We start from the raw sequence: 15,708 nt of genomic DNA on the forward strand, positions 1-15,708 counted from the left end.
CTTTTGATTCATCTGTCTGCATTCGAAAACTTGATAACTTTTTCACCAACGAAATAATTTCACGACAATCCATTAGATCTAATATAATAGATTCAAAACTAAGATATTTCTCCCCCGGAAAGAGGAGATAAACCTTGTCTTTAAAAGGAGGTCGAAAAACCCTTGTATTTCAAAGGAGATCGGAAACCCTTTATTTCGAGAGAGAAAAGTTCCTCCCAAAAGGAGGATGCATTATTATAAAACCTAAAAAAAAAAAACTTTAAATAAAGGAAATTTTGACATTTGCTCCTAAGAAAAATACCTTGCTACTGGTTAAATTTTTTTTTTTTTACTTTGTTACCACCTAAATCAAAGTTTGTTAAATTTCACTACCATTTAACGGAACCATTAGGATTTTGTTAAGTTTATTAAAAAAAAAAAAAAAAAAAAAAAAAAAGAAGAAACAACCACTGAGCCACCCCTCCTCCTCATTTTTCTCCTGTGACCAACACCGAGGTACGCCGTTGCGAAACACCAACTTCAGGCAACTCCTCCACATCTTCCTCCAGTTCCTCCGCGCCCCCTGTTGCTGAATTCACTACCAAATCAAACAACAACAACGAACAACTCCCAAATCAGTTTGACCAAAACTCCCAAATCGATTAGTTACGGATTTGGTGATGATGGTGGTGTTGCGAGCTGTGATAAATTGATGGTGGTGGCGGTTGCTGCTCGCGATGGCTTAAGGTGGGTTGTGATGGTGCTCGCGGTGGCTTGAGGTGGGTTCGCCGATTAACTGCTTCTCGGGGGTTCATTTTCAGTGCCCCCGTTACAATTCTTTGTTTTTTGTTTTTCCTCCATTATTGGATCTCATGGTAGAGTAGTGCTTTCTCTCTCCTTGTACTCTAATTTTTAATTTTATTTAGATTAGTTATTCATTTGTATAATTTGTGAATTAATTTTTGATTTAATTTAATTTTAAGGGGGAATTTTTGTGTTTGTGTTTGTGAATTGGTAGAGATGGCTTCAACTGGGAATCCAAATCAACAACAGCAACAGCAGGCACTGCCGCAGCAACAAGCACAAGGTAGTAGCGGTGGTCAAAAGGGAGGGGGGTTGGCTGCATAGGTTGGGGAAAAGGGAGGGGGGTTGGCGTCGGCCGCCGGCAGCAGGAGCCTGAAGGGTGGCTGGCAGGGAAGGTGGCTCGGGATGGAGGGGTGGCTGGAAGGTGGTTGGGCCTCACTAACGGAAATAGTAATGGTGTAAGGCATCGGTAGTGAAATTTAACTAACTCTAATTTAGGTGGTAGCAAAGTAAAAAAAAAATAAAAGTTAACCAGTAGCAAATCTGAAGCGAGGTGTTTTCCTGATAGCAAATGTCAAAATTTCCTTAAAGAAACTAGGATTGGGGCTTCCACCGGTAAACCAATGAAAGTCCCTTTAAAATTCAACAATGGAGGTTAGGGTTTTGGAGAGAGGAGAGTGTTTTTTTAAGGGAAAAGATTGAACTTAAATGTTAGTTGCTTACCACTTGATCCAACTCTTATTGGTTAATTCGTTATCCATAGTGTGAGATTCCATACAAATCTACATAGTATTTATGAAATAAGAGTATCATTTTTTTGAAGGCAATCTCACGAATCAATTATCAATAAAATATTGGCTCATTTATCAAGATTCTTACCTCATATGCCGGAGGTTTGAAGTTGGAATCATAAAGCCATAAAGCCCCACGAGAGATAGAGAGCCCAAAAAAGAGGGGGAAAATAAAAGTAAATAAAAGGAGGGCGGGAATTGAGAGCATTGCAGCCCCCAATCTAAACTGCAAATGGAGAGCAACAATGGCGGAGGAAGTGCGGCACTAATAGGAAGTTCTGGAACTATCATTCTCTCTCCTCCTCAACAACAACTACCAACAGTAGATGTTCATCAACTTCCATGTTGCATCAAATCCAATGGTCCTTCCGACGTCTCTGATTATTTCAAACCCAAATCTTCCGGTAATTTCTACTTTTCCGCTTTTTGGACTATCCTTATTGTTTTTCGGTTAATTTAATTTCAATTTTTAATGGGTTTTTCTTGGATTTTTTAGGGGTTGAAGTTGATGGTGGTTTAGAATTGAAAGAAGCATTTTATAGGGGCAGAAATTTGCAAGGGGTTACTATTCCTCTTCCTGAGGGTTATTCTGGTATTTTCTCGTTCTTCCTAGCTTCAATCTTTACATTTTAATTTCATTAATTTGATGATAATGTTTAAAGTATAGTCTTTTTTGATTAATTGCCAAATTGGTGGTATCAAAATCTGCCTATAATTGAGTTGAGATAGCTCAATTTGGACCTTTTTTTTTTTTTATGTAAAATCTATAGTTGTGGGATTATTTATTTATTTATGCTATGTAACATTATATATTGATATGACTCGTGTTTAGGGAGTTCTCAATTCTCATGCTTCGTTGTGGAAGTCTTTGGCTATTTTGTACCACACCATTTTTTGGCTGGGAAAGTTGTTATTCTAGTTAATATAGCTTAAAATGGTTCAATTTTGAATAATTTTTTCGTGGCATAAAATTCAAGTAACCAATAATGATAGTCTTACATGTATTGCTCTCTGTAATTACCATGGTGGAAGTAAGACTTATTATTATATGGGATCGGTCTTGTCTTGCTTGCATTCAGCCAAGGACAACTTCCACTTACAAATTCGTGTACCACTGACCACAAAAAAACGATTTTTAAGATTAGACCACAATAATTGAGAATCATCATACTCTCCAATAGTAGCCCTCACTGAAGGATAGAGAGTGTTTTTAATCCAAGCAACCAACATCAAATCTTGTAGAGTGCTTGATTAGAACTGTTATCCATCACCTTATTTGGTATGTTTAAGTGAGGATAATTTATTATGGGTTTTGCTTGTAGAAGAGTTACTATTGTAGAGATTTTTTTAATTTGATAATGTATGTTATATGATTGATCTTCAGGCTTTATAATAGGAAAGAAGAACTCTAATAAAGATAAGACTAAGAAAACAGCGGGAACAGGGAAAGCTCCCGAAATTTCTTCCAACAGCAGTGAAAACCATTGGGAGACGCTAGCTAAATGTGGAAATATGACATTTTGGAATCATGATAGTCTTCCTTCCCAAGATGATGCCTCTATGCGCGTGTTTCATTGTTTTGCTGTTGCTAAGGCGGTAAGTTCATTGTTTAACAACTGTCTTTCTAGATTAAGCTTCTCACATTGTAAGATGATTGTATTTGCCTTCTTTGTTTAAGTAATTTTGCATACAAGTATTTCTTTATTGAATTTTTCAGCTCTACTTAAGGTAAGGAACAACATTAAGTGTGTGGCTTGTAAGCAATTAGATAACAATTCTAAGAGCAGATACACTGTTTTGCACCTTTTGGCGGTCTGAGGTTACATGGTGATAGCTGTGCCCAGACTAGACGTGAGACATAAGATTTCCGTGTGCTAAGAAGAATGCTGTAATTTTAACTGCTGATTTTTTTTTTTGAAACCAAAAATTTTAAGTATCGATTGAAACTTTTTGACTGCTGATAGAACCTATCGATTGAAACTTTTTGAGTGACATGACAGTATCTTTTATTTGCGAGGATGTTGCTTTTGTGCTGCAAAGGAATGTTGTGTCAAATGCTAGCACCAGTTATTAACCTTACTACCAGTATCACTCGTTTGATTTACATGTTTAAAACTGTGTTTGCTTCAATTGTTCTATTGGTTGGTCTTTGCCGCTATGGATTGTGGTTTCAAACATGACGGCTTCTCAATTTATGATTTAGTATATATATGTTCACTAATTACTTAAAATCCTTGATCTTCATACATGGTTCCAATTTAACACGTCTTTTTGCACTTGCAGCTGCATGAACCAGTGAGTGCTGAAGAACTGACTTGATCTGCCATCTGTTACTGAAGCTCTGAAATCATGATACAGTAGAAAAGAAGTGAAGCAATGAGCAATTTGGTCTGCAACTTTCATTACAAAGATCAAGTTCCTGAATCTCTGAAGAATCTTCTGATAAATAGAAAATATTTTCCATGTATCATCTTGGCAAATCGTTATATTTGGGAGGCTTCACAAATTGACATTGTACTCATATATATCTTAGCTCTTTCTAACTCTTACATTAGGCTGATGTCTTCTTGTAAAATCTTGCTGAATGTTATGTAAGCAGACTTCTTCACTTGTTTATCTTGTGGTGGAAAGTGATGTGAAATATAAGTGAGAGATTTGTACAAGATATGCCCAAGACAGGTGTATTTGCCCCCTCTTCCACCCCCCACCCCCTCCTTTTTTCAAGCCTTCTAGCTTAGAGGTTAAGCTTATTGATTCTGAGCAGGACTTCTGATATTAACCATACTGCTATTGTACTATATACATAGCTGCAAACAGTGATCATCTTCTTTGGTGGGTTAAGAACTCTGTGCATCTTCCTCTTTATTTTTGTTAATGGTCTCCCAATTTCCCCGTTTATTTCTCAAAATTAAGTGCCAATCCCATTTTTGTAATGCATCACCCTCCTCAATATGCCTTCATGTTTTGGTCAAAACCAAACCACTACTTTGCTGATCTCACACTTATTATACATTACATGTGATTGAACTCTTTAATTAGTTATTGAGATCAAAACAAAAATTGTAAGCTTGGTGTAGCATCAAGGGCTTTCAAAACAAATTCTCAAGATATAAGATTGAATCTCGTTTACATTTACAATTTTTACATATGAGATTGAAAGAATCTCATTTACAAAATGCAAAAGTTGTAAGCGTGGAGTATTAATTTATTAGTGGACGTCAAATTGTTAACTATAAGTAGTTTATTTGTTAAAATTTTAAAATGATATTCAAGATATGAGATTGAATCTCGTTTACATCATTGCATTTGTAACTCTTTATGTACCAATACAATACAAATTTATTACAAATTCATGCATAACTATTTTTCTATGTAATATTTATTTTTATAATTATTACTCGTGTCAATTGTCCAGGAGAAAATTAAAAATTGATTGAGATTGGGATTGAGATGAGATTGCTGGTTTTATTTCTTCCCAAAAAAATAGAAAAAAAATTCCCGGTTCTTCTTCTTTTAGTTCTTTCACCTAAAATAAACAAAATTTTCCACCTCTAAGAAAAACAAGACACCCCTTCAAAAACCACCTTAATTTCCTTAAAAATTCACCATCCTTCTTCAATCAGCAGAAGCAGCAACAAGGTGAAGTTGAAATCCCCCACTACTCTTTCTTTAGATTAACAAAAAATGATTTTGCGCGTCCACTTTTCAATCATATAATAATTATATTTATGTCTATATTCTAAAGGTAAATATAATTGAATTGAATTGAATTGAATTGTGGGCAGGTAAGAATTTCAGCAAATTAAGCAAGATGGTAAGTGGGTTGATAAATGCAAATCCTACGGTTTACGAGAAGTCAGAACGTCGGGTTCGCAACCAACCATCTGATGCCGGAGATGAGTATGCGGTTGAACCTATTGATGAGCTTGAGATTTTTGATATCCTTTTATTTATTTTTGTTGGGAAATTTAAAGTTTGGAACTTGGAATTAAATTTGCCCATTATGCTAGATTAGGTTAAAATCATGGGGTTTTAGTTGATTATATGATTATTTAGGTTTTAAATTGAGGTGGGTATTGCCAATTATTGGTCTTGAGCACCTTGAGCTTGTTGATTTTGCTGTTGAGATTGCTAGTTTAATTGTATACTTGGTTTTTTGTTCATGATGCTATATCGGTGTCAAAATTGAGGGTTTCGTTGATTCAACAGTTTTGAGTTATATAATTAAGCTGTTACATATTGCTATATTTGTATACTAGTAATTTAGTACGAGTACTTTGTAAATCTACGCAAATTTGTGCACCCGGGTCCATAGTCTAGGCGTTGATCTAATACGCAAATCTTAAGGATTGACAAGATGGCAATGATTGATATCATATTAGTTAAACTTAACTGTACGTTTACATCATATTAGAGACATAAAAGATCCAGAGCATCCATATTCGCTGGAAGAGCTGAAAGTGCTAACAGAAGAATCGGTTGAAATAGATGATAAACGTAGTCATGTTCGGTAAGGATGAATACATGTTATTTGTTTAACTACTGCTTGAGTTGTCCTATTTTTTCAATTAAATGATTTGGTTCTATATTCATCTTCTTATTGCAGAGTAACATTCACACCAACAGTTGAACATTGTAGTATGGCAACAGTTATTGGTCTCTGCTTGAGGGTGAAACTTATGCGTAGTTTGCCTTCGCGTTACAAGGTATGAACATTTGCACGAGTCGATTATTATTTCTGGCATCTGTGGTCATTTTTCTTAGGTGCTTCTTGATCAAGTCTGTCATATCGGAGAAACTTTTATTTTATGTGATTTTGTTTAAGATGGATAGTGAACTAAAATAGTAAGATATGAATGGTATGCTAGTTATTTTTTTAACACAATAGTAAGAATATCATGAATTTGAATATGTTAAAAAGGGTTTCTCAGTGGGGAACAAATTACATGGTATGAGGTTGGGGTGCAAATATACAGATTGAGAATAGGAAAATCCAGGATCTGTGCTGGTAAGGACTGAAACAGGAGTAAGTCAATTTAATAAATCTCATCATGCAATGGCGCAATATTACACAATATGTGATCCCATTTGAGGCATGGCATATGCTCCAACTCTCCAAGGCATATGGAGAAATACTTGAAACATAATAACTATATAACTATATAAGCACACCGAATCAAGATCCCTGACTGAAATGTAACTATTAAATTACATATCACTCTCTGTACTTTTTTCTCCTAGTGTTTGGTTATCTCATTACTATCTAAGCAATTGTGGCTTCTTGGATGGTGTGTTTTATTTCTTCGACCCTAATCCTCAAATCACACTCCCTGATCGTAGGTTTGTAGTTATCAGTGTAGTTTGATTTATCTGAATTTTTAATGAATGTTTGATTGTCAGTTGTATAGGATACAATTGGTTTTCACATGTTTTGTGTAGAATCAAGTATTATAAACTTAATCGACCAAGGAAGTACTAGTAGAGACGTAGGTTGTGACAGAACTCGCTTCCAATATTTAGAGCTCTCAGTTAGTGGGACCTGAGTAGACCGCCATAGGATCAGAGTCTTATCTGTACAGCTGTACTGCAGCTAATCTGCTAATATAACCACATTTGCCCAATTTAGCTTAAATAATTGTCAATTAAGCTTCCCCCCCCACCCCCTCTCTCCCCCCCCCCCCCCTCTCTCTCTCTCCAAGTGCATGGTTAAGATCTGTGAGGTTGTGGCACCTGCTAGTTAGAAGTAGAAGGGCTAATTAAGAAGCGAAGTAATTGGTCTGGTAGCTATAAGTTTGACTTGATGGAATCTTGTTTCCGCTGAATAAGGGATGAGTTGTTTACCACCTGTGGTTGACATAGTAATCATGCTTGTGAGTTGGAAAAAGGTCCTTAGGGATGAAATTTCTATTTTCCTTTTAATGAACCGTAAATTTGAAAAACACCAATGTATTTATGCTTCTCTAGTATTATTTCTAGAGTTAGTGAAAGGTAATTCTTTGTAATTGTGATTTTGTGAGAATGTGGTACAAGAAGTTCAAGGACAGGTGTAATTGTGTGAAAATATAATAATCTGCTGTGATGAGTGAACTGAATATCCAATACACGGAAGGATTTGGTTTCATTGAGATGGATGCAAGGAGATCTAAACCACTTTGGATTGTGTGCTTACTTTCTTCAGGACTTAGTGTTGTCAGCTTACTTTGATTAAAAATGCATGAATAAAATAGCATGCCGGTTGGCAAAGGGGACATATTGATTAGTGGCTTTATATTTCTAGTTGGCATCATAGATGTTTATGATTTGCCCCTTACCTTTTCCAGGGATACCCATGGACTGTAATATCAATATATCATAGATAGCCTACTTTAGGTCCTTTTGCTGAAATTTGATCGCATCTCGCATGCATAGGAAATATAGATACTCTGTGTTTGGTGGTCTTCTGAATGTATCAGTCCTACTTACAGATGTATACCTACATACTTATAATTAGGTGGTCATTTCAAACTGGTGGAGAATAAATGATGAAGCCCTACGATTAAAGGGTTGGTTAGGCCATTCGATCTCTGATTGTATCAAGTTCGAACTCCAAACTTTAATGTAGGCTTAGATTTTCCTGTGTTGGTTTCGAAATATTCATGATCATGTATTAGTATCACTTCCCAATATTAATATCCTTTTGTCAATGCATTCTTTTCTTTTCCTTCATTTGCGAGGGTAATGAGGTCAGATGTTCCTGATTCACCCTTAAACTGTATTTGTCTTTTTTTTGAAATTGCATCTCCTGTTAGTCATTTATACGTTTGACTTATGTCAATTGCCAGGTGGACATTAGAGTTGCTCCAGGAACCCATGCCACTGAAGCTGCAGGTATGTACTGTATTAGAGATTGGTGATTTTGTTACCAACTTAAATCTTTTGGGAATTGGGGGTACGTTTGAAACTTTGAATGCCTTTTCATGACAGCCGGATGATAGATTGAAAATTGCAGAGCCACAGCACTTCCTCACAGATTTTTGTTCCTTGGGTTGGTTGCATACTCTGTAACACTATTGCTTCTTTTTGTGCAGTTAATAAACAGCTGAATGACAAGGAGCGTGTAGCAGCTGCTTTGGAAAATCCAAACCTTGTAGATATGGTTGATGAGTGTCTAGCTCCATCATACGCCTGAAGCCATATTGTGTAGTACTGTGGAACGTTTTGCCTTGTACTAGTTGTAAATGTCTCCAAAATTTTGATTTTTTGGTAGTTTCCTTCTAGAGTTGCCTTCAGTTGTTGCATTTGTTTTACTGAGAATGCTTCAATGCTCATTATTGCTATTGAGCCTTCTATTTGTGCTACAATCAAATCTATATTATTATTTGAAATAACTATTCTCTGAAGAGACATGTACCATACTGATATTCTTTTAGAATTCACGAAAATGTAGAGAGACATGTATAATACAGTCATACTGATGCTTTTAAACAAATTGCCTTTGCTCTTTAACAAAATTGGCCTGTGCCAGCATCATTTATAGAGGCAAGTTTTTCTAATACGAAGTCACTATTTTTAGTATAAACTTATGTTGGTAATATTAGGCCAAGTAAAAGTAAAACTGCTACCCTTGTCACCTCGTGTCGGTGTTTGAAAAAGCGCACCTAAGGCGCTGAGGGCGTTAGAGGTCATGCACTTTTTATGGTCTAGGCGAGGCGGCTTCGATGGGGCACAGCTAAGGCGCACAGAAGGGCACACCAAGGTGCATCCCTGAGGCACACAAAGAGTTTTTTTTCAGAATTTTATTGCTTGTTATGTGCGCCTCATTTCAATGAGGTGTGCCTCCAAAACGCCTTGGTGCGCCTTGAGCCTTTTTATACATAGCCTTGTGTTGTTTCTGGATTTAGCACTTAAATAACTGAATACAAGCAACATATTTTGTAATAGAATTCCTATGCTCACAATACATTACATTCTTGAGTATTATTTCAAGGCAAGATAGCAAGAAAGAGGAACAACAAAATTGTCTAAAAACAGTACCCCTTGTATTATACTCTGTAATAAAAATATTCACTACTCGTATTACACTAGAATTCTTGAATATTGAAAACGTGAAATTCATATTATCAATCAAAATTTCACAGAGCAGAAATATTTTGACAGTATGAACATTCCCACTTCCTTTTTATAGAAGCTACACAGAAAATTTTACACCATCATCGTCAGTAGAAGTTCCTTTAAATATTGCAAGCTTTCCTTTGTTTTCTAGAACCTTCAGAGCTCGCATCAGAACGGTGCGGTCAATCCCATGAAGCTCTGACAAAGAGATCAAAAGAATTGCTCAAAAATTTGTCTTAAAAGCAAAGAAGATAAGATTTATGAACCAAACAATTTTGTAAACTATCATTATGATCAAATAAACTTGTTCTAGCAAGGTCAGCCTAGAATTTGTGATCATTCAAAGAACTATAGTATAATTGAGTTCACTAATGTGGTTCATCCTCTATGAGCAAAAATAGAAAATCAAGCATTCTTTACCGGTTCCCCTAGATTCAACACCGCTACGCAGCTCTTCAACAGTCATGACACTATCCTCCAACCCATTATCCTTAACCTGAAATAAAAGGAAGCACATAATGTTTACAAAATTTGAAGAAAAGGAATAGATAAACAGAGAGAAAATAACGAAAAAGTTTACTGACAAAATTTAGGATTATGTCTGCCCAATCCTGAATCCTGTGCCAAAGAACAAGACATTTTTTATGACCTTTGTCCATCCATTCAACGCGTCCTATAAAGTAAGATGTAAAACTTGAGATACATCAGTAAACACTCACTCAAAACAGTTGTTATTTTAATATAGCATCAGTACTAGAACCTTCGGCAACTAATGCTGACAAAAATGCTTCCTTAGCTTCATGGCTGAGAGATCCTGCACAAACAAATAAATGAGAATTAGAAATTTTTGTTTGTTAATGTTAGACCAAAAATGGAAGAAACATAATGAGGTGAGCTCACCAAATCATAAAGTAAGGATTATTAACTTGACATGGAACAATTTGGAATATTTACATTTACATGGACAAGAAGCAAAATGCTAACCAAAAAAGAGTTTGTTATTTAAGCTCTAAAAAAAAAATTATATTAGTCTCTCATTGTTATGCCTCAAGGAAAATAAGCAGTTCTCAGCAGCATGCCCAGCATACAAAATCAAACAAGGAAATAACCTCATGTTCTCAACACTGAGCAAAAATTAGCAAGATTTCACATATTCATCATAATTAATACGAAGTAGTGTCAAATGATTCAACCAAATAATCAAAATGGATGAAGAAACAAAGGCAAAATAAGCAATTTATTAACTTTCACATAGCAAAATAACATGTAAAGCAGGCAAGAAAATAAAAGGTTATTATGGAAACAAGTTAATAAAGAAAGGGCATAGGAAATTTGAGAAAGTCTTAGAAAGACATGAATAAAAGTAATGAGCAGTGTACTCTAGAAACTCAAAATACTGAAGAACTAGAACTGTGGCAACCACAACCCACATACTTGAAATCAATTTTTTTTTTTTTTTTTTTTTTTTTTTTTTTAAGAAAAAGAAAAAGAAAAAGAAAGAAAGAATGTAGCAAAAGAGGACCAGAGGACCTTACTCTCAATAGTTGGATTTGAGAATAAAGCGAAGTCTTCTTCAAGAGAGATAACAAATATCTTCTGACTTCTGCAAAATTCAAGAATTAGCTCCTTCCAGAGTTGTATCTGCTTCTCTCGAGTGTCCCTAACTGGCTGCAATCTAGAATCATCCAACAAACATATGTAAGAAAGCCTTTTAATAAAATTATTACAAGGATGTAAACATTAGTTAGAAGAGAAATAGGACTTTATATAGTGAGCATGCTTGAAATAGATAATTTAAAATGACTTGGGAGAAGAAATTACGTGAAGTATGGTGGGTAATTGAAGAAGTTCGGAAGCTTGAAATCCCCCAACTTCTGCATCTCTACCAAAGTAAATAGAGTATGTGTACTAATTAATTTCCCCAAAATCAGCAATGTGTGTACCTGGGAAAGGGAACAGTTGAGAACCCTTCTCTACTCCTTAAATAAATGAAGTTATCATAAACTTGAAGCTAAAACTTCCCAAACTTGACAAGAGATGTAATTCATAGATGAATCAGGCTAAACAAGCAATTGACAATAGCAAACTAAAAGCACTTACAATTCAAGGATTTAAATCATTTGATAATCTTGGAACAAACACAGACAAGTAAAGGTGTTACTAATGTTGAAGCCACACACAGTAAGAAAAAACGTGATAAACTTAACAGTATTATTTTCTTTAAAGGGAAAAGAGCACAATTCTTATTATACTAAAAAATTCTATTATTAATTTTATACCTCAATATTCTCAAAATTGTAAACAACACATGAACATCATATTTCAAGCTGAAACAAAGATCATTCTGTCCTGCACTCTTGCTAACCTACAGTAGAAACCAGGAATTGTTGGAAGATTTACTCATCCAGATTTTTAAACACCAGTTGAAAAGAATATAACAGACCTTCATTCAAATTCTGTCCTTCTACATGTGAAACACTATATCCTCTTCCAAATCCACCACGAGCAAATGAAATACTGTATAAAGTCTCTTCCATCCCAAAGCAAATACTGATTATAATATATTTTAACATCCAGTGAATTACAAATTGTGACATTATTCTGTAATTTAAATAGCCCATCGCCAACTTAGCCTAAGAAAGCAGACAAGATTAAGCATAAACTATTCAACACTTGAACAAAGAACATCAACTTAAGATAAAATTCTAATTTCCAATGAGATTTGAGTATCAAAAAGGTGAAAAAGTTTCACAACTGCCAAATACAACCCAGTACTAGTTACTACCATTCACACAAGAATGGCATTGAATCAGATCACAAAATAACTTCATTTTCTCTGACAAATTGTGAGTAAATCCGGTGGGAGTGAAGCAGGATCAAGCTCCCAACAACAGCCAGACATATTAGGAGCCTCCTCTTCAGAAAGCTTTCTAGCAGGAATCTGATGTGAGAAGAGCCTGAAGTCACCTTTCTCAATCCATCTAATAGCATGACACCCAATCTCTCGCCTCTTAAAAACTGCTCTAAAACCATTAACCTTTTCAAGGTATGCCATACTTAATCCATGCACTTCATTGTAACTTGTTAAAAACACAACAATGTCATAACATCGCTTATCCTTACTAAATGATTCCTTGCCCCCTACATCCAATGCCCTTTCATTATAAAGAGCCCAAATCGAACCCTTTGTAGGGTATATCCTGTACAGCTTTTTGGCTGCTCTTTCACATTTAACTAAATGTGAGAAGATATTCAATAAATTTGTAGTATCCTTCCTAGCCACCACAAAGACTCCACAAGATATATGAAATCCCATTTTCTCCCAAGATGTCAGCCTCTCATCTCCATTATTCTGAAAGTCCAACCAGCTCATTTTCACCTCAAATGGATTCAACGAGACAACCTCATCTATCACCCCATAGTGCCTAGGCATCCCATCATCATCATCATATATTGCCCAAACTTGGCCCTTCTTGAAGCTCCTCTCAACTCTATCCTCATCAAAATCATAAAAGTCTGAATCCTCAACAGTCATTACTTCCATATCCCGATTCTCAATTAACATTAGCTGCCTCTTCTTCTTCTCTTCCAACACCGCTCCCTCCTCCCTAATATTAACTTTCTTCTTCCCTTTCAACTTCTTTTTCAATGCCCCCATTTTAATCTCAGCCAAAGTCAGTTCCGTCTCTGATTCTTCTGAAACCCCACTCCTATGTTGTTTTCTACAGCCACTTTTTGACTTCTCTCCATCCATTTCCTCCACTACACCACTCTTTCCTCGTTTCCTGTCATCAATTTTTGACTCACCGCCTATTGACACCACAATTCTCCTAGACTTCTCCCTCCCCAAAACCTCACTTAAGCTACCCATCTTCCTCTTTGATTCCGAAATTCCCTTCTTCTGTCCATTCATCGATCTTCCCTCAACCATATCCACGTCTACTTTCTTTTGTATTGTGACCTACTGACCTGCCCCAATTGAGTTGGATGAGGATAAATACATACACCATACTACATTTTAAACACATGGTATACAATGACTGAAAAAAAAAATCCATCAAGCACAAATTCCTCGAACTTAAAGCGATGGCAGGTGAGACGCACACGGAACCAAGCTAAATTACTGAATCATCATAGCCAAGCTAAATTACAGAATTATCATAGCCAAGCTAAATTACTTTTATCAATCACAACCCGAACCTCGAATGGGTGATAGCAGATACATTCATACACATTCAATGATCGATACATTACATCAATACGAACAAATAATGAGTGCATCAAACATTAAGGGACCTAAATTAGAAAAGAAAAATCAAAAATTAAAATTTATTCAACCATCAAAATTGTTCAAAATCGTCAATGCTTAAAACTCAGGATAATCGCAACAATAGAACTAACTTTAATTTCATAAATTCACAATTAAAACTGCAAATATAAAGTAGCTTAGATTAGGGTTTTGCAATATTTAAGAGTAAGTAGAGTGAATGATGTTGAAATACCTATAAAACAAATATGCCGCCGCCGCCGTAAACGTCGAACTGCCGGAAAAAAGGATTGCCGTGATAATGGAGTGAAAAGGCGAAACCGTGGAATTAAAGCTGTCTAGTTTTCAATCTTGAAATTTTGATTAGAAGACTTCAACTTCTAATTTTTTTATTTTTTTGGAGGGGCTTCAACTTCTAATTTGCTCAGTGACCAATTTTATTTTATTTTATTATATTTGTTTAATGAAAAATAAATTTTCGTGTCCAAAAAAAAAAAAAAAAAAAAAGAAATATAATAAATTACAATATAAGTCTTCACAACAATCATGGATCTAGCAATATTATGATTTATGATATATGTAGTAAAATTTGGATAACTTGGTAAGAGTCTTACGAAATACAAAGTAGAGTAGAAGAAAATAAATGTGTAGTAATTTGATTTGGAAGGAAATAAGTAATCTTTAATTATCTTACTTATCTATTAGTTTTTTTTTTAAAATAAATAAATAAACGTGAATTTACTAATTGATTGTTTGCCTATGTGATGTGAATTTGAACTTTGTTCAAATAATTTTCATGATCAATCATACAAGATCATGTAATATCATAGTATGGGTATTTTTTAGATTTTTGACCTTTTTTTGTAGTAAATTACTTCTAAAATGGTATAGAGTATTTACACTTCCAAGTTACTTAAAACAAGCAATATAAGAAGTTCAAGACAATAATGAAGAGAAAAATAAAGAGAGAAACAATAGTGAAGAGAGATAGAGAGATTACAAATTTTTGGAGGAAGCCCCAATTAATCACTGGGATAAAATAAAAATTGTTTATTATATGACATTTTGGTAAATAAATCAACAACTTTATCAATGTGGGACTCGTTTTTATTGAAAAAGTTGTTGATTCTTGTGTATCTCAAGATTTAACTTGTATTACCCAAATTTTGTAAGAGAGTAAATACAAGAGAATTTTAAAGCCATTAAAAAAAGCCTAAAAATTGTTAATTTGACACGTCTAATGATAGGCCAAAACCGTGTCAAGGTAGGACACGACGATTTGTGCCCCGGTGTTCAAACGGATTAAAATGATTTTTTTTTTTTTTTTTTTTTGTATATATCAAATAAGTATGTAGGTGTGTCCTGTATGATGATGTATTTGTACTTTATAAGATATTACATTTGAAATAAATTTTTCCACAATGAAACTAGTTACTATAATGGGAAGTGCTTAATCTGTTAGTCATAAGAAAATAAAAATATGAGTCATTAAACCTAAGTCAAATTCTCCCAATTCACATAATAAATTTTTTTTTTTTCTTCGTCTCTCCTTCTCTTCTCGTGAAATATCCCATGTCCCCCCAAATTTCAATTAAATAAGATTATATGAACAGAACAACTTGAATTGTGTTTTCCCATAACTAGCCTAAAGCTAAACGTCTTAAACTCTATTATCAATGTCATCTATGGTTGTGAATTGTGACTTGTAATTTATGAATTCCCCTATGATGCAAAAATCAAATCCAAGTAAGACATAACCTTTGCTTTCAAGTTTTA

General features: G+C 34.8%; 3 protein-coding genes across 5 annotated transcripts; 2 read left to right on the plus strand and 1 right to left on the minus strand.

Moving 5' to 3' along the window:
* The first annotated feature begins 1,216 nt into the window (after positions 1-1,216).
* LOC145569430 (uncharacterized) lies at positions 1,217-4,248 on the plus strand. The gene is made up of 4 exons (XM_081628773.1): positions 1,217-1,978; positions 2,071-2,166; positions 2,959-3,170; positions 3,858-4,248. The coding sequence occupies exons 1-4, from the start codon at positions 1,807-1,809 to the stop codon at positions 3,891-3,893; spliced, it is 516 nt and encodes a 171-aa protein (XP_081484899.1). The 5' UTR covers positions 1,217-1,806; the 3' UTR covers positions 3,894-4,248.
* An 832-nt stretch (positions 4,249-5,080) lies between these two features.
* Positions 5,081-8,953, plus strand: LOC145567945 (protein AE7-like). Its single transcript, XM_081627377.1, has 6 exons — positions 5,081-5,213; positions 5,360-5,512; positions 5,979-6,084; positions 6,181-6,280; positions 8,396-8,441; positions 8,642-8,953. Exons 2-6 carry the CDS (start codon positions 5,386-5,388, stop codon positions 8,740-8,742), a joined length of 480 nt encoding a protein of 159 aa, XP_081483503.1. The 5' UTR covers positions 5,081-5,213; positions 5,360-5,385; the 3' UTR covers positions 8,743-8,953.
* Positions 8,954-9,570: 617 nt separating this feature from the next.
* Positions 9,571-14,850, minus strand: LOC145567944 (vacuolar protein sorting-associated protein 25-like). Of its 3 annotated transcripts, none has more exons than XM_081627375.1 (7): positions 14,168-14,469; positions 11,487-11,608; positions 11,201-11,340; positions 10,426-10,479; positions 10,250-10,338; positions 10,086-10,161; positions 9,571-9,863 (listed from the first exon to the last, which is right to left on the minus strand). In XM_081627375.1, exons 2-7 carry the CDS (start codon positions 11,543-11,545, stop codon positions 9,742-9,744), a joined length of 540 nt encoding a protein of 179 aa, XP_081483501.1. In that variant the 5' UTR covers positions 11,546-11,608; positions 14,168-14,469; the 3' UTR covers positions 9,571-9,741. The 3 variants fall into 3 exon arrangements, with proteins under 3 accessions (XP_081483501.1, XP_081483502.1, XP_081483500.1); XM_081627376.1 differs by lacking the exon at positions 14,168-14,469 and adding an exon at positions 11,945-12,042; XM_081627374.1 differs by lacking the exons at positions 9,571-9,863; positions 10,086-10,161; positions 10,250-10,338; ... (1 more) ...; positions 11,201-11,340; positions 11,487-11,608 and adding an exon at positions 12,202-13,634 and having other exon boundaries at positions 14,168-14,850.
* Positions 14,851-15,708: the final 858 nt, after the last annotated feature.

This window comes from Chenopodium album, chromosome 11 (assembly GCF_948465745.1).
Source record: "Chenopodium album chromosome 11, dcCheAlbu1.1, whole genome shotgun sequence".
Lineage (NCBI taxonomy): Eukaryota > Viridiplantae > Streptophyta > Magnoliopsida > Caryophyllales > Amaranthaceae > Chenopodium > Chenopodium album.